This window comes from Ictidomys tridecemlineatus, unplaced genomic scaffold, assembly GCF_052094955.1.
Source record: "Ictidomys tridecemlineatus isolate mIctTri1 unplaced genomic scaffold, mIctTri1.hap1 Scaffold_46, whole genome shotgun sequence".
NCBI lineage: Eukaryota > Metazoa > Chordata > Mammalia > Rodentia > Sciuridae > Ictidomys > Ictidomys tridecemlineatus.
This window is the reverse complement of record NW_027522984.1, coordinates 1,141,387-1,165,518: the sequence shown is the minus strand read 5'-3', so window position 1 is coordinate 1,165,518 and position 24,132 is coordinate 1,141,387. Positions and strand designations below refer to the sequence as shown.

Below are 24,132 nucleotides of genomic sequence, written 5' to 3'. Positions count from 1 at the left end.
AGAATTGAATATTTATGCAGGAAAGAAACAAGTACAGGTTTGATATTAAAGAAGTAAGATTCACTCTTCATTTTGAGTTTCAAAAAAACATTTTTTGTACATATCTAAGACTATATAAAAGATGAATAACCAATACAAATCTAGAATAATGTTGAGATTGCTAGGCTTATGTTTAGGTCACTCAGAAACGTTTTTTTAAATTTTGTCTAAAATTGTGACATGGCTATTTGTGCATGTGGTACTAGGAAATGAATGTAGGGCTTCACACAGGTGAAGCAAGCACCCTACCACTGAGCTACATCCCTAGTTCTTTCTATTTTGAGACAAAGTCTCTCTAAGTTGCCCCCACTGGCCTCAAACTTGCAATCCTCCTGCCTCAATTTCTCAGGTAGCTAGGATTATAAGCATATAATCCTGGCCAGCTATTTTGTATTACTTTGGTTTATCATTTAGAAGCTTTAATATTCAACATGATAAATAAATTTTCAGGTAATAAATAATAGGTTATAAATTTTTATCCTCTATTTAAATGAAATCTACTGAGATTATCTTAAGAAAATTAAACTACTATTTGGACTTAAGCCAGTTAGTGTTTAAAGCATTACAAAAAAGTTACTGTCTTATGAGAATTGAAGGCTTTGAAAATGATAATAATGTCAAAGAAAGGTTTAACAATTTTTTATTCTTTTCAAGAAAGGTTGGATAAAAATCCATTTTTGATTTTAAATGGGAATAAACTACTCTTGATCATACCATATTCATATATTATACTTCATCTCATTAGCTTAACAGTAGTAGTGTTTACCATGTGTGTTTGTCAAAACTCATAAAGATGTACACTAAAAAAATGCCTTTTATATATGTAAGGGACACCTTAATAAATATTTTTTAAAAAGATCACAATAAGCTAGATGCTTTAGCACAAGCCTGGAATCCAGGTGACTTGGGAGGCTGAGGCAGGAGGATCCCAAGTTTAAGACTAATCTCAGCAACTAAGTGAGGCCCTCAGCAACTAAGTGAAATCCTGTCTCAAAATAAAAAATAAAAAGGGCTGAGGATGTGGCTCACTGGTAAAGTACCCCTGTGTTAAATCCTCAGTACCAAAAAAAAAAAAAAAAAAGTACAACAAACTTACAATTATATAAATTACATAAAATAAAGGTAATAAAAATGTTATAATTCTTAGAAGCACCCTGCCATGATAATGTAGACACAACAGCCTTATCACGAATGAAATCTTGGATGTCCACAGTATAACAATTTTTTTTTCCCATTCTACAATTAAGTTAAAGGTCAAATTGTCCTTCAATGATATTTTCAATTTTATAATGACACAGGCCCTGGAAAATATGATCAAAAATCAAATATAGCCAATTGAACTATATGTACTCTTTCTTACTCTTTCTTACTTTGAGGAAAATAATTCAGGGAATAGAAAGGTTTAGTGAGCTTTCTGTATCTCTGAAACAAAATACCAAAATGCTATATCAGAAAAAAAATCTAATTACTTTAGGCTTAATCTTTCATAGCAAATAGACTTAATTTACAGAGTTTCTTTTCAACTCAGCAACCTGAACCCCATAAAGACCTGTCCATTTCATGACTTACATCATCTGCTTTACGGATCTTGTTTGCTACAGAAGTATAACTAGTGAACAAATAACCAAACCCAGAAATTTATAGAACTGGAATCTATTTCAATTACAGCATGTGGTTTGAAAAGGAAATAAAAAATGCAGAAAAATTTTAGCAAATTTATTTACCTCATCATCTCAGCAATCTTGAAATTTCCTACAAATATAACAAGTAAAATATAGCTCTTTCTTCATAAGGACAAGCAGATTGGAAATAATTACCTTGTACCAAAGAAACACTAACAATAACATTTTATAGTGATTGTAATTTTTCTAATAATCCTATGGAGTAAGACTGTTAGCATCATTTATAGGTGATAATGAAAATACAGTAGCCACCAGTACCCCAGCAAATGAAAAGTATAATGCCAAATGATTTGTATGTGGTGCCTAATTTTCATTGTAACCCTATGAATTATACATTGTCAACATCTCCTTTTATAAAGAATTAAGTACAGTCACTTAACTACTGATTGGCAGATGTTAGACTCAAAAGCGCAGGTATGTTATTGGTCTAAGCCTATACTGTTTATATTTCAAACGTCTTCTACCAAAGAGTATTTAAATTACTGGAATATGACTTTAATTATGAAGTTTTATGGATGATATGTATATTATATTTAATTATACCATAAAGCATAGAGTCTTTTAAAAAAATGCATCACAATAGTACAGCGCTATTTCTACACTTCCAAAAATGAACTAATTCATCAGAAGTAAAAACTGTGCACTGTATAAGAACAGAAGAAAGTATAGAAGTAGAAGAGGCAAATAATTTACTCAGGGTGCTTGACTAGGGTATTTTACAACCTTGTCAAGATCTTCCAAAAATAAAAAGGATTTGCTATGTATTCTTTATTTCCCTGTTAAGGGCAACTGTTTAGTATCTATTCCTCCAGGTCCAGGTTTCACAATCATATATGATTATTTAAAGAACAGCTAGATATATAAAGAAAAGAATTAACATAGCAAACAGTTACTCTAGAAAGCCTACTTACAATGTTGGTCTATGGCTAGCATCTGGGAACCTGGATTTCAGCAGGATTCCCATCATGCCCTGTTAAGAAGATCACTGTGCCTAAACCGTCCATGCAAACAATATGGTTTGTGCTGAACACTTGCTTTCTTCCTGGAGTCTGTAGTTTTGGTTCACGCTAAACCCAATAAGTGTCTTGTGCACTGAAGCTCTACAGTGCTTCCCCAATAGACAATATTTTTTCATTTCACAGGTGTGAAAGAATGTTGAGAGAATCAAGTACATATTTGACTCTGCTGGGAGAGGACTCTTAGAAGTTTGGTTTCCTCTGGAATTTGCCTGTGTGCCTTTACCCTTTGCTAATTTTGTTCTTGTGTTTTCTTGTTGTAATGACTCAGAATACAACTGTGAGTACAGCTATATGCTGAATCCTGTGGGTCTTCCTAGCCAATCACTAAACATGGGATGTTTTGAGGATCCCTGACACAAATAGTAAGATACTTTCACAATAAACCGATAGTTACCACTAACAGAATGGCCATGATAATTTGCTTAAGATTGGCAAACCTGGAGATGTTTTACCCGCCACTAACAAGTACAAAAGTAAGTTCCAAACACCTGACCTTGAATTATATAATGTACATTTTTTTGTACCCACCAGGCACTCTAGCAGGAAAAGAATTAGGAGACCCTGCTCCAGCACCACCTTCTTCTTCATCTTCTTCAAATTCCAAATGCTCTTCCTCACCAGGGGCTAAAATTCTCCTATATAAAAAAGGACAGAAAAATTAGTGAGCTACTCCACTTAATACACCAGCTAACTAACTAGCCACTAACTTCCCAGATAAGATGCTGATTATTAGGTTGATGTTGATATAAATGTCAATGTCAATCATCTCATTGCTATCAATGGTAACAGTCATATCATCAATACCAAATTTGATAGGGAAAAAAATACAAAAATATTTGAAAAACAGGCATAAAATAGATAATAAAATCAGAAGACAAAATATGGATGCTTATTTATTTACCTTAATGGGCTAGGCTGAACATCAAATGGAAATTCTTTATTATATGTGAGAATATTTTTTAGGACTAGAATAAAGACATAGACAAACATTAGTCTTATATCTTAGTCTTACATGTTATGTAAGTCTTATATATTAGTTAGTCTTATATGTTATATCTTAAATTGATACTTTTAATCATATTTTATAGTGTATTAAGCCACACATTAATATATGTATTTTAAATTCCGAGCTTCACTATCATTTTAAGACTCTGCAATTGACTACTACTGAGTGTCTTAGCAAAATAAAAATGTCCATAGTGGACTGCAGGTACCAGTATTTTCAGAGTACTGTAAGATCTCCAAGGAAAGTCTCAGAGCCCTCATAGAAAATGAACCATAAAATAGTTCTCCAATGTACAAGGTCCTAGGTGATATGGGGTACCAGTGAAAGAGAATACCTCTTCTCCTGAAGTATTTTAATTAAAAGATTGATACTGAAGATGACTAATTAAAGAGAAATAGATAATCACATCTTATTCTTTATCCTAAATAGATTTCCCTCAATACTTATCACACTGGTAAGGTTTGTAGCAGCAAGGTTATAATTCTAATATTCCTTTTATGATAAAATTTATTGTATATGTGTGCACACATATATACATGCATATATATATATATATGTGTTTGTGTGTATATATATATATATATATATATATTTACACGTGTGTACACACACATACACACACACACACACACACACACACACACAGCAGACTTTCTCCGCAGGGAAGTCATCAAACAACATAATGCTATCACCTCTTGTGTCCTGGTTGATTACTTTCTGGCATGTAAGCCTACAGACAGATGTTCTACAATTCTATCTGTATCTGGAAAAGTATTTTATGAAATTTATTGTTTCATTTCCCAATTTATGGGTTCCTAGTGACTACCTGCAATTATTTCAAGGTAAATATTTAGCATTATTAATTGGGCAACCCATGGTTTTTACTCTAATTACTCAGACTTTAATTTTGGAGTCTTGCAGATGTCAGTTAAAAGGAGTATGGCATATTGGGTTCCTAAATAAGGAAATTCAAAAAGAACAGGTTGTAATTACATAACTTATTCCAATAGGAGTCAATCATCCAGTGAGAAAGAAGTTGGAAACTTGTACCTAGATTCTCATTACTCACTCTTATTCTCTCTCCCTTTAGCTCTTCTTCATCCTTTATCTCTTTCTTCTTCTCAACAAATGCATACCGAGTACTCACAATGTTCCAATCACTGTTTTAGGTGCTAAAGATACACAGTATTCAAGAACTCATATTTGGACCTCAGACCTTACTAAGGAAAAGTAGACAATAAATATGCCAACAAATAAACAAGATAATGTAAGATGTGATTAGTGGTATGAAGGATACAAACAGGATGCTGTGTAAAAGCAGAGAGAACTTGGTAGAGTAGCTAAGGTAGACAGGGTGCCTTTCAAAACTAAACTGTAAGAAGACATTTGAGCCAAGACCTGAGATGAGAGGAATCATCCATAAGTGGCTCTAGCATAAGGCTTCCCAGGTATTAAAGAACAGGCTGGAGCAACAACAAAGGTTCCAAGTAGGAAACAGTTTGCCTTATTCAAGGCACAGAAAGGACTGTGGGAACTTAGGGGAAGCAGCAGGAGATCAAAGTAGAAGGTTTAAATCAAAACCTAGCCCTACAATTACAACAATAACTTGAACATTTACATAAATACTCTAATCTCCCCAGTTCTAAAATGAGAATGCTACTTCCTTTACAGGCTATTGAGAGAATTACAGCCTAAATAAATGTATACAAAATGGCAAGGGAAAATCTAAAATGGACATTCACTCTCTCCATGACCTTTTTGATCTAGTTGACTAGAATCCTAATATTTCTTATCTCACTAAGAAGTACTGTTTATTTTTTAATACAAGAACATCTTTTCTATACTTCTGCATGATCATTGTTACTAAACTATTAAATCAACTCAATATTAATAAGTAATATTAATAAATATTGATCACTTACACAACAATGGAATAGATACCAAAAATGGGGAGCAGGTAACAAAAAGATCATGTCTCACTCATATCAGAAACAAACACACAGAAATGATCATATTGTAATAAGAGTTTAATAAAATGAGCAAAAAAATCAACCATTAAAAATGTATATAACAATAATTTTTAAAAGCTGATCCTGTTATGGTGGCATGTGTCTGTAATTCCAGGTACCAAAAGCCTGAGTCAGGAGGACTAGAAGTTCATCTGCCTAAGCAACGTAGGGAGACCCTGTCTCAAAATAAAAATAAAACAATAAAAGGGCTGGGGTTGTAGTTCAGTGGTAGAGAGCTTGCCTTGCACATGTGACAATGGGTTCAATCTTTAGCACTACATGAAATGAATAAATAAAATAAAGGTATTGTGTCCATCTACAACTAAAAATGTTTTAAAAAATAAAAATAAAAAGGACTGGAAATATAGCTCAGTGGTAGAGCACCCCTGGGTTCAATCCCCAGTACGTCAAAAACAAACAAACAAAAAAGTTGAAAAATATCTTGGTTATTAAGAATATCTTGGCTGAGTGTGGTAGTGTACATCTGTAATCCCAGAGGCTTAGGAGGATTAATAATTCAAAGCCAGCCTCAGCAAAAGTGAGGCATAAGCAACTCAGTGAGACCCTGTCTCTAAATAAAATACAAAATAGGGATGGGGATGTGGCTCAGTGGTTATCTTGCATTTGTATTGTAACAGAATAATTAAATAGTATTTTCATTTCTTTGGTATCAAAGCTCTGAAGAGGACGTATTTGCTTTAGAATAATAGCTTTGTTATATTATTTTTACAAGTTAAAGTACTATGAAACATTTAATTTATGTGAATAGCTTTAGAACAAATTTAAATAGCTTTAAAACAAATTCTGTTTTACTTTCTATAACTGTATTATAGGTTTACATTTTCAACAACTATGGAATAACAGATTCTATTGTTCTTTTAAAATAGCTTAAACCTTACATAGAGTTTTCTTTCTACCAATACTAGCAATGATGTCTTAGGAGGATCTCAAGAGGAGCTTGAATTTTACAAAAGACATTATCATAAGTATGAAGCATGTCATGGGTTGGAGATTCATTGGCTGATTTGGTAGGACTTACACACTTTGGATCACTACATGGCAGACATCTGATGCTACTCCACCATGGAAAATTCAGCACTCCTAGCCTTTCTCTTGGAGCACAGACCTACCAACCTCCTGAAGCTAACCCTCAAAAGATGACACACAGGCAAATATCAAAATGCATTTTGCTTTTGGTGACTGACGTGTTTCATTTTTGTGGTAGGAAAATGGGCAGCTGCCTCAATTTTGAAAGGTTATTTTTTAAATTATACGAAAAGATTCCTTCAAAACATTCAAATCTATTTAACTCAACACAATCTTACCAAGTTCATACTACACTTAAAGCATTCAATAGGCTCTGGGGTGGGGGAAGAGTCCATTCATAATCTCTTTGAGGACTAAAACAAATACAAGTGAAAATAACACATGTGAGAATCTGACAATGGATAGTTAAAATGATTCTATACAGGAGAGGAGGCAGAGTTTAATTATGCCTCTATAGAGACAGCAGAGAAAGCTTTCAGGGAGAGGTGGGATTTCTGTGAAGCCTTGAAGGGTGGCTTAACAGAAGGGAATTTTGCAGGGTGGTGGTGGGGAGATATGCTTGAGTAAGCAGCAGTACATTACTGCAATTAACATAAGAAAAAATGGCTCAGACTTTCACAATCATAGTTTTAGTATTTTCAGACAGAATTTAAAAGATTTCAAAATGTTCAAGTAAAGAATACATCAGCCTAATAAACCAGCCAAGAGCTAGTGATGTAGCTCAGTGGTAGAGCATTTGCCTTATATAGGAAATGCCCTGGGTTCGATCCCCAGCACCACACACACACGCATTAAATTTTAAAAAAACTTTTTTTAAAAGAAAGGAAACCAGTTAAGTTCAACATATTAAAAGTTAGAATTCACTATTTTCCTTAGAAGAGGCTTAACGTTTTAAAAAGAAAGCTTGAATAAGTATACTTAATCTGAAATATTACTAAATACCAATTTGTAGAAAATATTTAATTCCAACTCAATAATTAACTCACAACAAGTGCCCTGCTTGGATAAATTCCAAATTACAGAGTCTACCCTACTGAAATACAGAATACTCACTTATGTTTCTTTGAGAAGCAACAGCAAATTAAAATCATCTAAAAAGATAACTATCAAGAAGGGAAAAGTACAAATGAAAAACATTATATAAAGTATAATAAAGTGAATCTCCAAAATACTCTTTCCATTTCTATTCCAAATCTTTTTTAAAAAGCCAAAAAAGTAATAGATTTTAACCTGATCTTCAACTAATACATGGGTCAATAATTTCTTAGGAATTTGAACTGGAGAGCTGTACTTAGGAATGATGTAGTACAGCACCACTACAGGTATTACTAACAGCATAGTGAAAGAACCAATCCAGGTGACCCTAAAACTCATTGCTGGGATTTACAAGCTAGTGTCAGTGTTGTCCTTAGCAGAATGTTACTGAGAGAATTCGAGTGCTTAGCATATAGATGCTATTCTAAAAAAAAAAAAAAAAAGGCAATTAATGAAAGATCTTGTGAGGCAATAGAAGTACTTGAGCATGCTCAGAGGAAGAGAAGAGATAATAAATATATGAAATAAACATCCACAGTCTTTACGGCCACTCTGTGTATCTATAAGATTCTTAAATTTTGTTTGGAAACAAACAACTAATAGGAAATAGTGACTGAATAAGAAGCCAAAATCCTAATAATTTTTATCATAAAAAACTGAGGGCTGGTGACATAGTTTATGGTAAAGCACTTGTCTAACATGCCCAAAGCCCTTGGTTCAGTCCCCTGCATCATCTCTCTCTCTCTCTCTCTCTCTCTCTCTCTCTCTCTCTCTCTCACCCACACACACACACACACACACACACTCACACACAAACATAATTTTCAGTAGAACCACCATATAAACAACTGTTGCAATCTTTTATTTAAAGCCATCAATGTGTTTTTCTCAAAATAATCTTATATGTAGCCAGTCATAAAAGATCATATATCATATGAGTCCATTTCAATAAAATGTCTACAATAGGACAATTTATAGACAGAAATCAAACTAATGGTTTCCTAGGGCTGGGAATTGGAAGGGATTTTAGGGGGATGGCAAGAAGTGAATGACTGCTCATGGGAATAGGGTTTCTTCTTGTGGTGATGAAAATGTCCTAAAATTGATTGTGGTGATGTCTGCATAACTCTTCCAATTTACTAAAAAAATTGAATGATATGTTAAATTGGTGAATTGTGCTTTATATAAATTATATCTCAATCTTATACAAAGTATTTATTAATGCTTTTGAGAAATAAAGTTTTAGGTACAAAAAACTCCCAAAATTTGTGAGAAATATTACATTGATTAGTATCCTTATATACATTGGATATAGGCATAAGAACTATTTCTGAATATAAGTTGAGTCTCTTATAACATCTCCAACTCTTATGATCTAGGGCTGGAGATGTAGCTCAGTGGTAAAACGCTTGCCTAGCATGTGTGAGGTCATGGGTTTGATCCCCAGAACCACAAAGAAAACAAAACTTTATGATCTGGATTACATAAAGAAACCAAAACTATTAAAATGACAGAATTCTTGCCATATTCAGAAGGATGGTGTTCTGAAGAAATGAAATATGATCATCTAAAACTGTGGAAAAGCCACCAGAATCACAACAAATCCACTATGCATTCCTTTGTTGTTGTCTGTTGTTGTTAACTTCTCTTTTCCAACCCAAACAACAGAAAATCAGATCCCCTTCAGTATACTCTGAGAATCCTTTTTCTACCCTGGATCTGCAATACAATCACATTTCAGCTATCTCATATGTCTTTGTTAGAATTGCTATAATGAATTAGATATTGGCAGTTTGTGGAATTTATAGGAACATTCTATTTAGTTCTTTTTTGGCAGGGGGTACTGGGATTAAACTCAGGGGCACTTGACCACTGAGCCACATCCCCAGCCCTATTTGGTATTTTATTTAGAGACAGGGTCTCACTAAGTTGCTTAGTGCCTTGCTTTGCTAGGGTTGGCTTTGAATTTGATATCCTTCTGCCTCAGCCTCCCGAGCGGCTGTGATTACAGGCATGCGCCACTGTGCAAGGCTCTCTTTAGTTCTTAAATTAATTTTTTACCTCTTACTCAAAGCATGTTTACATTAAAAGGATTGCACTAGTGTGAACTGAGATACACTGACAAATGTTCTGAGATTTAGGCCCTGCTCAGTTACTGGAGATTGAAGTGAAACAGGACAAACAAATCATTTCATTTCTTTCCTCAATAGAGAATGTGATCACAAGTCTGAGACTCCTTTCTGTTTGAAAATGCTTTGATTTTATGATTCCCTACTTAAAAATCTTACTTAGTTGGATAAATAAAATCTACTATTCCCTAGTCACATAAATGCACTGAGATGTGCAATCTTATCTCAATAAAAAATGAGTACAGGAGCTGGGTTATAGTTCAGTTGGTAGAACATTTGCCTTGCATGTGTGAGGTACTGGATTCGATCCTCAACACCACATAAAAACAAATAAATAAAATAAAGGTATTGTATCTGTCTACAACTAAAAAAGTTTTTAAAAAAGGCTACATTAACTTACATTCATTCAGTTATTCACACTGTGCCTTTGCCCATACTGCAGACAGTTTTAAGAGAGCAATCATTTGAAACAGCAGAAAGGCTTTATTTGGGAATATCCTAACCAACAAGATAACTGAAGGAATTGTTTACTTTTTAAAATTTTGAAGAAGGGAAAAAAATGGAGACAACAAAAAAAAAAACACTTTGTAATGCTTTCCCAACATTCAGACTGTAGTTTTCAATAACATGTAATGTGAATGGGCATTAATGACTGTAACCTTATATTCTCTACTGGACTCTACTGAAAATGTTTATCAAAATAATTATAATCTTATTAAAGCCATTAAGACAAATTAAAGGTTAATTTGGATATTTAGATGAAGTACAACATATATATTCTATTATAAAGATTAAATCCAAATGGTAATTAAAAATACAAATATTGTAGGAATTTTAAAAGCACCAAAAAATAAGAGAAATAAATCCAATCACTTTCTGTGCTAAACAATCTTAATATTCACAACAGATAAAACTCTCTTCCTATAGGAATATCACTAAAAAATATAAAACAAAACTTACTTGGTTCTAGCTTCTTGAGGTCCTCCAGTTTAAATTCTTCCTGGGACTGTGTGGACTAAATTTAAAATATGCATATTATATCTTTTCATTACAAAGATTTCACTGCACCCTATGTCTTTTAAATGGCAAGAATAAAATATTTAAAATAAATATATTTCTTGTTTTAAAGGTAGAAAATGAAAAGTTCCAAACTGATTTTTGGAATATTCAAGCTAATAGAAACAGAAAAAATTAGAATCATATCTTTTATTTCTACCGTTTACAAAGTATGAACTAAGTCATTTAAGTGTGAGTTCAGCTGATCAATTCCAATTGTTATAAAACCCTTCTGAGATAATATTACTTTGGGCATGAATGTCTAATATCTTTTCAGAACAATTTAGAATAATTCATTTTAAAAAATCCATTTACCTGTAAAGCTGCGCTTTGCAATTCCAAGCATGTTGCAATTTTGCCTATGGTTTTCTGTAGGGAAAAAAAATGCTATAAACCCCAAGATAATTTTAACTGTCAGTTACTAAAATCAAGAATTTTTATTTATAAGAGATCTATAGGGACTGGGATTTTAGCTCAGTGGTTGAACACTTGCTTCACATGTGTGAGGCACTGGGCTCGATCCTCAGTACCACATAAAAAAAAATAAATGAAACAAAGATACAGTGTCGATCTACAATTTAAAAAATTTACAAAAGAGATCTATACTTCTTTAAATAAATTATTATTCCTTTTCTAGCACCTTGCAGATTTTAGAGAAGAGAATCAGAAGACAAAGGGCTGAGAAGTGGGAGAGAGATGAGTATATATTCTCTTCTAAACTAATATGCCACAACCAATTCTAAATCAAGTTTGGTTTGGTGATAGGTCTAGATATGATTTAAAGGGCAACAAAGATAGCCATTATGAAAAGCAGTGTGGAGGTTCCTCAAAAGATTAAAAATTGAACTGTGATATGATCCAACAATTCCACTCCAGGATATATGGCCAAAGGAAAGGAAATCAGTAAGCTGCAGAGACACCTGCACTCCCATATTGATAGCAGCACTATTCTTATTAGCCAAGAAATGGAAACCTAAGAGTCCATCAACTGATAAGTGGATAAAAAAAGTGTTATATATACACAATGGAATACTATTCAGTCATAAAAATAAAGAAATCCTATCCTTTGCAACAACACGATGGAACAAGATCATTATATTAATGAAGTAAGCCAGGCACAGAGACAAGACCCACAAAATCTTATTCATGTGGAATACAAAAAAGCTGATTTCATAGAAGTTAAAAGTATAATGGTAGTTACCAGTGGTTGGAGACAGTAGGGGTGAGTGGGGGGATATATAAATGCATCCTACATTTCAAAAGAAAAAAGAAAAAAATTTGTAAGTTTTTAAACATAAGAAATGATACGTGAGTAGAAAATGTTAACTGGATTTAAATATAACACAATATATACATGTATCAAAACATGTTACCCATGTATATGTACTATCTTTGTTATCTGTAAGTTAAAATATTGACTATTTTTAAAAATAGCTTTTTTTTAGCTGTAGATGGACATAATACCTTTATTTTATTAATTTGTTTTTATGTGGTGCTGAGGATTGAACCCAGTGCCTCACACATGCTGGGCAAGCAAGCACTCTACCACTGAGCTACAACTCTAGCCACAAAATACTAACTTTAAAAAAGAAAACAGAAAATTAAAAAGGGGGAGGGCAATGAAAAGAGAGTTTTGACATCTTCCCTTCCAACCATCTTCTCATAAAGCCTGAAATTTACTAAAAGATATCTGAAAGATAGCACAATGGTCTAATTTAATTCTGATTTAAGCTCAATTCTGACTTGTATAAAAACGTAGGCAATATTAACAAAATTAGTATTTGTGATGAATGGTGCAAATTTTACAGTCAATCTGTTTTATAAAATAAGCTATAAAACACATGTGATAGGGCACAGTCCTTGCTTTTAATATGCTCATGTTCTATTATGTGTGATAAAACATATATCAAATCACTATATTAAAAAGAGAGACATTCAATCTATAAGCTTCATCAAAATAAGTTCCTTTTATGTCCTAAAGGAAAAAAACATGATCTATATTAGGAATCCAGTCCCAAAGACTAGGGAGGATTTCCAAATCAAAGAGTTTGGAAAATTGTCAAGGTTCAATTACTTAAAATCCCGAACTGAAAGCAGAGGGATGGGTGTGAAAAGTAAAGTGAAGTAGGGCATAGTCATTCTGAAATGGACCTTTCACAAACTCCTTGTTGAGGAATCTAGGATTTCTTTAACAATAAGTTACATAGAAGTGTGTTTTTATTGTTCTTTTTTTTTAACTGACATGCCCTTAAGAACACTGTTGTGAGCTGGGCATAGTTACGTGTACCACCTACTGGGAAGGCTAAGGCAGGAGCCTAAGAGTTTAAGGCCGGTGTGGGCAACACAGTGATACTTTCTAAAAAACAAACAAAAAACCCCTTGACTGTTGTGATACAGGTATGCAATGCATACATAATTTAAAGGAAAGGGGAAAACTGAAGGAAAAATCATTTAAGTTATTTCAAACTGTCTAAACTATATTCAGAATAAGAATATGAATAGCTAAGGTGGACATGAAAAGAGGAGATTCATGAGAATCATAAAAGAAATTATCAGGGCAGGCAGCTGAACAATGCCACTGAGACCTCTAGGTCCTTCCAAAAAAGATATTTCTGAAATGTGTTTAGGAATAAGTCTAGATGATAAAAGCAAAGAACTGTGTAACATTTACAATGTAAACATTTACAATGCTTACAAAATGACATATTTTGGAAAAAAACTGACATGTTTTTCTGAATGTATTTTCTGTATGACTTACAAAAAGTTTAGTAAATTGGGGATTTGGTGATTTTGTGTTTGGTTAATGTTCTTTGAAAGGTAAAAGAGGAGTAAAGGGAAGTAACAGTATTGTCCTGGCCTCTGGTGCTTAGGCTAGTGGACATTCTTCAATTACTGAATCTTCAACAAACAGCTAGGATAGCAACTCACAGAAAAACCTATTATTGAGCAAGATATGCCTCTCAGACACACAAGTAATAATATTTAATTATCTCCATAATCTTTTTAAAATTTCAATATAAAATCTTAGAAAATATGCAATTTTAATCTGAAAAGAGATTACATTTGAAAATTATGTTTATACACAGTTTGCAAAATACTCAAGTTTATTCATCCTCTTAAATAGCTATGTATAGAAACCAGCAGTAAGCAATCTTTTCTACATAAAGTCTAATATCCCCAATCATTATTGTTCAAATATACCACTCAACTCCAGCAAAACTAGTAAATAATTAAGTATAAATATAATAATCAAATAATTTATTAATAACAAATACTATTAATTATTAACCACTTATTAATAACTAATGAGCACTTACTTATAGGCTCTCCTAAATGATTGATAAACATTAATTTAATTAATCCTCCCCAACTCTGAATTAGCTGTGATCATTTTACAGGTGTGAAAACTGAAGTACAGGCAGGTTAAGTAATTTGTCCCAGTCATCAATGCCTTCTATACAACACACAAGATATTCAATAAAACCACACACTTCCATCAATTCCATTTAGCTATGACTTACTATATTCTTTCAAAACTGATTTATAAAAGAATTTTGCTTGTATTGAGATGTATCAATGAGCTAATCTTCAAAATAGTAGTTAGCTTTTTTTCCTTCTTGACTTTAAAATCCATTTTATTTCACACTTCAAACATTTAAGATAAAAATGTTGTAGCTGAACAATAAGAGACCACTAACAAACTATTATCACTTAAACATTTCTTTAAGTTAAGCAAAGGCAATAGCTTTTTATATATAAATGTACTGAACTATGGCAAAATACCAACCGGCCTTATTCATAACTATTTTAAGGGACCACACCCTGCTTCAGTATTAAAAAAGAAGTGAAACACTATTATTTCAGCTGTGGCAATAACTTTTAAAACATGTAGAATTTATTGATGTCAAAAATCAAGTGCTTGCTACTGAAACAGTGTCACCTTCCTTAAAATGAACAGTTCAGAAAAGTAATAAAGAAGCACAAGTTCACATATGCCAGAGTATAAGTATTGACTACTTTAATTAATGTACATTAAACCAAGCACTGAAGTGATGTTTGATTTTTAGAAAGACTTAAATCACTAGCATTTTATTCAAATTAATTGCTCATACCTAATATGATAAGAAACAGAAAACAGTATCATTTTTAGAGTATTAGCTACTTTAGTTTGTCATTGCTAAGAAAATTGAGAGCTCTAAAGACCAGTTAAAGGTAAACATGGAATAAAAATGGACAATTAATGAGCTAAATTAATTTTGCTAAAATGTATTCAATTTATGTAATGAATAAAATGAGTTTAAAAATAAACATAATTCAGTACAGTCTTACTTAATCCAGACTTATCTTTTAAATATTTAAAAGCAGCCACTCATCTTCCATCTAGCTGTTGGGGGAGAGAAAACACTGGGGTAGAGAGAAAGTGGAAGTAGAAAGGTGGAATCAATAAAACATAAAACAAGTATATATTTCTGGGATTCTCATTACCACCAAGTTTGATTCAAAATAGGAAAATCTTTCTAAGTGTCATGAGATAGGATGTTCTATTTTGTCCAGAAACTTACATGAGAAAATCTACAACACCAAAGTAGGGAATTCCATGGAATGAAAGCTTTTGGCAGCTTTTTGTTGGCCACTAAACCCACTTGTTATAACGACAAAACTATTGAAAACTGAAATGAAACTAAGTGAACTAATCGTGAGAGAGGATCAAGTAAGAATCATAAACTCTTGTTTTAACTAGAAATCTTTGAGAATATTAAAAATAGGAAATAAATGTGAAGTTTTTATTCTATCACCAATTAATATGGCTTAGACAGATTAGTAGTTCTGCTTTAGAATTCTTTAGATATAAAATAAATATTGGAAAAATATGTTATTCTCTTAAAAATTAGGATTTATTTTAATAAATATAAAGTAAATATCAATAATAGACCCAATAAAACATTTATTCATCAAATATATTTGAGAGCTCACTGTGAATTAGACAGCAAAAAGTTTCATAAAGAAAGCACTTTAGTAATAAGATTGGTTTTTAAAAACCAAAAACATTTTTCAAAGTTCCACTAACTACTGAATGGTTGGCATAATTATATAACTTGTCACTGCTATCAATACATGAAATAGTATAAGCATAAGAAATATAACTCAAAATACAACAACATTTTTGCAAAGAATAAGGTTAAAAGCATTTTCTATTTTCTTTTTTGGAGAAAAATATTATTCAGTTTTCTCTCCAGCTTATGTATAGGCATAGTATTTAATGCAGATCTAACAGTATGTGTCAAAATTTCCTGTATTATGTTCTTTAGAACACTAGATCCAATGATTTTGAAAAAAATTAAATGAGATTTGAGTTCTAAGCCATGTGACTTTGAAGAAATCCTACACCTATAATCCAGAAAAACCATGCCATATTTTCTGGGCTTCTAAGGAGAAGACCAGCAATACTTGAGTTCTTGGTAACTGTCTTCCAAAGCTGTAAGATACTTCTCCCATGAGAGGTCAAAAGTAAAGAAAGGGTTTCCACTAATCCATACAGCATCTATAAGTGAATTAGAAAAAATGTACCTCTTCCTCTGAGTAAATGAAGCTCCATTCCAAGGCACATAGCATGATGAGTGGGGCACAGCTGGATTTCAAGACTACACAGCCCTAAGCCTGGAACCTTCATAGCAACTTCACAACTGCCAGAGGGCAGAGTCATTGGTGCCAACAAGACACAAAGTAATCGTGGCAGTGCTGCCAGGAAGATCTGAAAGTCTTTTTTGTATATTCCTCTGATATCCCCTGCATGGTGTGAATCAGAACTGACTTGAGAGAAGCAAGATAAAACTGTTCTAGATGAAAATATAACCTCAGGATGAGTCATAGGAGGACCCTAGTTGGGTTGCTTGGCAAGCTCTATTGGAAAGGCTGAGAGTTGCCTAGGGAAAGGCAATCAGGTGTCCAACAGTCACTAAATATAATAAAGAGAATCAGATGCTATTTTAAAAGAACAACTGCCCAGAAAACTCTAAGGATCTATGCATATGTATCTATAAGTCATTTTATGTAACACTTGTCCAAGTTGGGTTAATGTCCCAAGGAGTAAACTCTGACCAACAAGAAACAAGCAATGGGACTCTTCTAAGAGGTGGTAGTAGAAGATGTACCATGTGACAAGACAACCAGCTCAGTTTTCTTGCAAGGTTAGGGCCTACTTGGTAGCATCTTTCCTCCTTTCTTGCCTTATTTATTGTTTTCTTTCATTCTTGCTGCTCTGGGTTTATACCACTCAATAAAACCTTACCTCCAGTTGCTTTCTGAGGACACAGGGCCCAAGCCCTACAAATCAGATAAAATGACCTTTTCTGCAATCCTATCACACACAAAACTGCTTTACCACACTTCAGATTCTGAAGTCAGACAGATAATAGTTGCACATTCTTAGACAAAGGTATTTCACGTCTCTTAGCCTTATTTTATTTATATATAAAATATGAAGTATAATAAAGTTTACTGAAATTAATCAATGTAATATAAATGATGCCAGGTACATTATTTATATTAGTATTTCCAGTGCTTAATATGTCATCTACTACACTGTAGGTATGCCTAATGCCTACAATGTTTACAATAGTACATTTTCTCTGTATTTAAAAAATTCTAACCAAGTAGCAAAGATTGAAAGATCTGTAAGGTCTCAATACAAATAGCCAGTAATCTGTAAAAACACATTAAATCTATACATAAATGCTCTCTGAAAAATGGCCCTTTACTGCAAATAATTCACTTTGCCTGGGTTTTTGCCTTTCCAACTTATCAGGAAAAACAATTAAGTCAAAAGTACAGATGTAGCCAGCTTTAGGCACAATATATTCCTGAGAGGATGCACACAAATAAAATTTCTGTAAATCAAACCATATTTCACAAGCACTAGGGGAAAAACACCCTTTAAAATGACTTCAACAAATAATGCTATAGTAAACTGTTACTGTAAAATGAAGGTTTCTTCATAGCCGGTGATTATGTTGACTTATAATTTCATTAGGTTTTCATAAGAAAGGAAATACAGCAATCAGCATATGGCAACATGAGCTCCCTCCCACCCCACATGAAGTCCCATGCTTGCTCAGGACTCTACAAGCAAGAAGATCATCACCAGAACTGAACACAGCCAATGCTATGCCTGGAGTCTGTGAAACTGTGAGCAAAATAAACCTTTGTTGTTATAAAGTTAAAAAAATTTATGGCAACAGTATAGATTGTCACAGGTATGATGTTACTTTGTCTGACAAAGCAAGAACAGCAAATAGAAACAAAATATTCCTATACAACCAGTGTTCAAAAGGAAGATTCCAGTTAATAAAATTATCATAAGCATTTATATTATTACAAGCTTTTGTGGATATATATATGGATATGGATAGTATTCATGCATAAAACTCACAGGATAAAAAATATGCATCAGAATCATGATAACTCTGTGGTGGCTTAACAGGTAACTCATTTTAAAGGTTTCTCTTATGTTTTCCTTTATTTTAAAAAATTTTTCAGGCATATGCATTACTGTTTTGGGTCTCACAAATGGACTTCCACAAAGGAATCATTTGTTTCTGACACTTTTGGCTTTCGCAAAAAGTTGGGAAAATCACCACATTTCACACTGCTAAAGCCCTTTCACAGAAAATATTTCTTGTATTATCTGGATTAGACTTGAAGAAAACAATATTAATATTGTTGGCAATCAGTTTTACCATCTCTAATTTTCCTGATGATCAAGCCACATTCCTACATCTCTGATTACACTGATGGTATACGGGTATTGTTCTACTTCCTATAAATGTAAAAGGTAAACGCTGTGCCTTCAAGGGCACTTATGCAATGCTCCTAGACAGAATTCCAAAAGTCTGCATCTCTTACAAGAAGATGCCCAATTGTCTAGGCAAATGTTGGCAACTTTGAGGAGTGTTCCTCACACTGGGAGTCTGTGCCTTTGGCAGCCACTGCAACAGACTGAATCTCAATTAGAGGCTTATCATATTGGTACGGAATGGTTTGTGCAGCCTACTAATTGGAAAGCCTGCCTGTCTAATAAATACTCCACTCTGTGGATTTTGTTTTGTTTGTGGGAGTTGTGGGTGGGGAGTTACAAAGGATTGAACTCAGGGGGACTTAACCACTTGAGCCACATCCCCAGCCCTACTTTGCATTTTATTTAGAGACAGGGTCTCACTGAGATGCTTATGCCTCACTGTTGTTGAGGCTGGCTTTGAACGCATAATCCTCCTGCCTCAGATCTCCGGAGCTGCTGGGATCACAGGCATGCGCCACCACACCCCACCATTCTGTGGGTTTAAGACCTAGGTTCTTTGCTCCTCCCCTCCCCTTTGCCAAACATTTTTGTAAAGCCACATGTCAAGCGCCTATGAATCATAGGTTATTGTCCTTTACTCTAGAAGACACAATGACATAGGAGAAAAAAAATTAAGGGTTTCTCCAAGGAATCATGAAAAAAGACACATGAAAGTTTCCTTTCTTAAATATAAGAAGTACACTAGGTACTGCTCACAGTCTTTACAGAGTTCTAAGTCAAATGGTTTCTGGACAGTGTTATATTGAAAAAAAAGTGACTCAATATTTTGACTTCTATTTAATGTTTTGTGCTTGATTTTTCAATTTTTTTTAAAGATAGAGGGAGAGAGGAGAGAGAGAGAGAGAGAGAGAGAGAGAGAGAGAGAGAGAGAATTTTTAATATTTATTTTTTAGTTCTCGGCGGACACAACATCTTTGTTGGTATGTGGTGCTGAGGATCGAACCCGGGCCGCACGCATGCCAGGCGAGCGCGCTACCGCTTGAGCCACATCCCCAGCCCGGTTTTTCAACTTTTTTTTTTTTTTTAAAGAGAGAGTGAGAGGAGAGAGAGAGAGAGAGAGAGAGAGAGAGAGAGAGAGAGAGAGAATTTTTTTTAATATTTATTTTTTTTTTTTAGTTCTCGGCGGACACATCTTTGTTGGTATGTGGTGCTGAGGATCGAACCCGGGTCGCACGCATACCAGGCGAGCGCGCTACCGCTTGAGCCACATTCCCCAGCCCCGGTTTTTCAACTTTTGATAGAATATATTGGTACCACTCACTCAACATATGATATACAGAATCTACAAAATCCAAAAAGAGATACACTAAGATACTAAGAAAGAGTTGGTCTGCTTCTAGATCAATATTACTAATCAGTAGGGAAATGCAAAGCAAAATCATAAAGGGATACCACTTCACACCCATCAGGAAGAACTATCATTTTAAAAAATGAAAATCCTAAGTGAAGACTTAAACAAATTGGAACTCTTGTGCATTGCTGATATGATCGTAAAATGATACTGTCTCTATGGAAGAGTTTGATGGTTTCTCAAAAAGTTAAACATAGAATTACCCTATAATACACCCAAATTAACTGAAAGCAGGGACTCAGATAACCTGTATGCTAATGCTCACTGTTGAATTACCATAATAAGTAAAATGTGGAAATAATTTATCAACAGATGAGTGGATAAAGAAAATAAAGTACACACATACAATGAAATGTTATGCAGACTTAAAAAGGAATAAAATTCTGACACGTTACAACTTGGTTGAAACTTAAAGACATTATATTAAACGAAATAAGCCAAACATAAATTAATAAATATTGTTATGATTCCACTTATAAGAGATATTAGGTCAGGTAAATTCATAGAATCCAAAGGTATTACAGAGGTTACCAGGGATAAGAAAATACAGGAAGTCAAAACTTAATGAGTATAGATCTTTTGTTGGGGATGACAAAAAGGTTCTGAAAATGTGTAATGTGATGAATATTGTATACACTTATGCCAAGTTAAATGGTTAAAATGGCAAATTAAAAAAAAAAGATAACTGACTTTAAACAAAAGTAATAACAACCTAGGGTAGGCTTACAACACACAAAAAAGTAAAATGTATAACAATAGCAGCATCAAGATAGGAAGGAGAAAAGGGAAGCAAAATATTAAGTTCTTATACTTTAAGTGGCACAGCAAAATATCACTCAAGGGTAGACTGCGATAAGTTAAAGTTATAGCTTACTGCACTAAAATAAAAGACTTAAGTCTAATAAACCAAGAAAAGAGATAAAATGAAGCCATAAAACATCAAGAATCAAAATATAGTCTGATCCAAGAATTTATTCCCTAGAAAAATTCCTTGATAAAATGCAATATATATTTTTTTATCATCCAGTGAAAGGTTTATTAAAACTTAATCAGAGGTACAATTAAATCAATGAAAGTAAATGGCAAAAGCACTCACTGCCCAGACTGGTGAGGTAAAACCCAGAATTGCAGCCTTAGCTCCATCGGCAACATACGGAATGATATTTTCTCCTAGATGTGTATCTCTAAACAAGGCTCTGAGGATATTCAAAGCATGAACCTAGGACAAGAAGTTCAAAATTAGCTGTGGGTTAATAACTATGGTGATTCTAAATCTGTATATAAAATTACAAGAAGAAAGTAATAATATGCAAATGAAACAGTAGATTTAATAAAATAATAATTGATAAAAATAATTTTTAGACATTAGTAAGAACAATGTAATAAAAAAATTTGATCCAACGAACCTATGAGGAATCCTGAATCTAACAAACACATTCTTTTCAAGGAACATTTATTCTTTAAAATGGCCTCAAACAAGGAACATTTGTTTTTTAAAATGGCCTCAAATATAGGATTTCATTTTTATAACATTAAAGTAAAAGGTAAAACTAAAGTGTTAGAAATTAAGATTTTGGTTACTGTCAGGGAAAGAGTGCTGATTAGAAGAGAACATGAAGGGGCCTTGGTGTCCTAGAAAAGTTCTGCTTCTTTCTTGTTACACAAATGTGATCACTTTGTGAAGCTGTAATGACTTGCACACTGTATATTATAATTAAATCTAAAAATGCATATAAAATATGACAGGGACAGCATGAGAAAGGAAGAACATAAGCCAATCTCAATTATGAACCCAGTGAGAAGCATAAATATATATCCTTTCTAAAGAAAATTTAATAATGTATAAAAACATGTCAAAGTTGAGTTCATTCTCAGTATGCAAATATATTATATTTAAAAATCAGCATAAGTGCTGGGAATGTAGTTCAGTGGTAGAGCAATTGCCTAGCGTGTACAAGGCCCTTCAATCCCCAGCATTGAAAACTACAACAAAAAGAATAACATGTAATTCATGATATTTGAAAATTCTAGGGGAAAACAAAACGTATTTATCTCAAATGATGCAGGAAAGCACTCAACAATTGTTTTTTTTTTAATCAGACAAGGACAGATTAAAAATTTCAACAAATAACAACAACATAAAGATGCCTGCTATCTCTATTTCTAGCAAAATTGTGCTACAGGTTCCAGCAGCAAAATAAGATAAATAAAAATTTTTAAAAGACTAAGCATTAGAAAGCTAACAAACTTAGGATTACCTACTAGGGATACAATTATCTATAAAGAAAATCCTAAGAATTTATAGACAAGTCATTAGTTGTATTATAGCAGTTCAGGTAAGTTGCTAAACATAAGTACAACAATCACCAAAAAATCAATTTCATTCTCACAGAGAACAACAGATAATATAAAATTTAGAAATATCATTTATAAGAAAAATATATAGAAATAAATCTCATAAAAGATTCATAAGACTTTTAAGAGGAAAATATATGCATTCCTACCCACAAGGTATGAGAATTTCTGTTGCTTACCAGAACATTGGTATTATCAGACCTTTACAGTTTTTACTTTTCTGTATGAAATGGCTCGGACTCGGGGGCCAGAGGCGGCACGACGCTGCGGGGGAGTGGGCAGCGCGGGCGGGCCAGGGGTCGGTGGGACCCGGGGACCAGGGAACCGGAGACCCGGCGGGAGCGCGGCTTGGGCGGGCAGGGGGCTCCGGCGCTGGGGGAGGATGTGCAGAATGCCGGGAGCCGCGCCGGGGTGGGGGGAGGGGAGGGGTCCGCGGCGCGGCGGGCGGGGCCCCAGGGCCGGGCGCAACGGGCGGGGAGGTGCGGCGGCCTCAGGCGCGCCGGCCCGGGTCGGGGTCGGTCCCGGGAGGCCCCCTCCTACCTATGCCGGGCGCCACGTAGACGGAGTAGAGCAGCGAGGACGAGAGCGAGAAGAAGAAGAGTGCGGCGAGCGGCGAGCAGCGCAGCAGCCACAGCAGCCCCCGGCGGGCGCACATGCTGCAGCCGGGCGGCCGCTCGAGGGCCGGGCCTGCTCCTGCCGCTCCTGTGCGCCGCCGCCTGGGCCTCGGCCACCGTCTCCGGAGCCTCGCGGGCTGCCGCCGCCGCCGCCTCGGGGATCCCAGCCAACGGCCGCTGCGGGACGGGCCACATGAAGCGGGCGGGGCCGCGCGGCCCGGAGCAAGCGCAGCGACGGGGGCGGGGCGGGCGGTCGCACAGGGGCGGAGGGGCGGGACCAGCGCCGCCGGGCACCTTCGCAAAAGACCCGCGCGCGCTGGCCACCCGACCCCAGTCGCCCCCGCGGCCGCGCAGCGGCTTTAGGGAGCGTCACTAAATGACGACAGCCCCTCTCCCCGCGGGGCCACCGCCCAGGCTTGCAGGGAGCGTCTCTCAAGAGCCAGCCGGCTTCGCGCTCGACTCCTCGAGAAGGGGGCCAAGGGGCCATCTGCAAAGTCTGACCATCTGATAGCCCACTGCAGCAGAAGAACTGGGATTGTAATGCTTGGGGGGCTCGGCTTTCATTCATTCGTTTATTTATTCATTCAATCAATTCATTATTTATTTATTGGATGCCAGATGCAGTTGTTGGTGCTGAGAACAAAACAGATTAAATCTCTTGTCTTATTTGAACTTATATTCATGTGGAGAATAAACGCAAGTCAATCAATAATTATCTGGTACTAATAACAGATATGAGCAAAATAAAACAGGAGGATGTGTTGGAAGCAGGCTACAGTAGACAAGGAAGGTCTCCCTAAGCAGCTGACATCAGCTGAGACCAAGGGTGAGAAAGAGCCAGCCACAAGTGAGGACAGAACAGTGCCACCAGGGGGAACAGCAGGGCAAAGGCCCTGAGGTGGAGAAAGCCCACTCTGGCCCCAGGTTGAACCTAA

At 35.0% G+C, this 24,132-nt stretch overlaps 1 protein-coding gene across 1 annotated transcript in view; it reads right to left on the bottom strand.

Moving 5' to 3' along the window:
• Window positions 1-23,765, bottom strand: part of LOC144373713 (uncharacterized) — a 40,165-nt gene extending 16,400 nt beyond the window's left edge. Inside the window, 7 exon segments of the mRNA XM_078036733.1 lie at window positions 3,269-3,375; window positions 3,642-3,705; window positions 10,927-10,981; window positions 11,338-11,391; window positions 21,325-21,447; window positions 22,800-22,955; window positions 23,130-23,765. Of these exon segments, the coding sequence (XP_077892859.1) occupies window positions 3,269-3,375; window positions 3,642-3,705; window positions 10,927-10,981; window positions 11,338-11,391; window positions 21,325-21,447; window positions 22,800-22,955; window positions 23,130-23,765 (1,195 nt within the window).
• Between the last annotated feature and the right edge of the window lie 367 nt (window positions 23,766-24,132).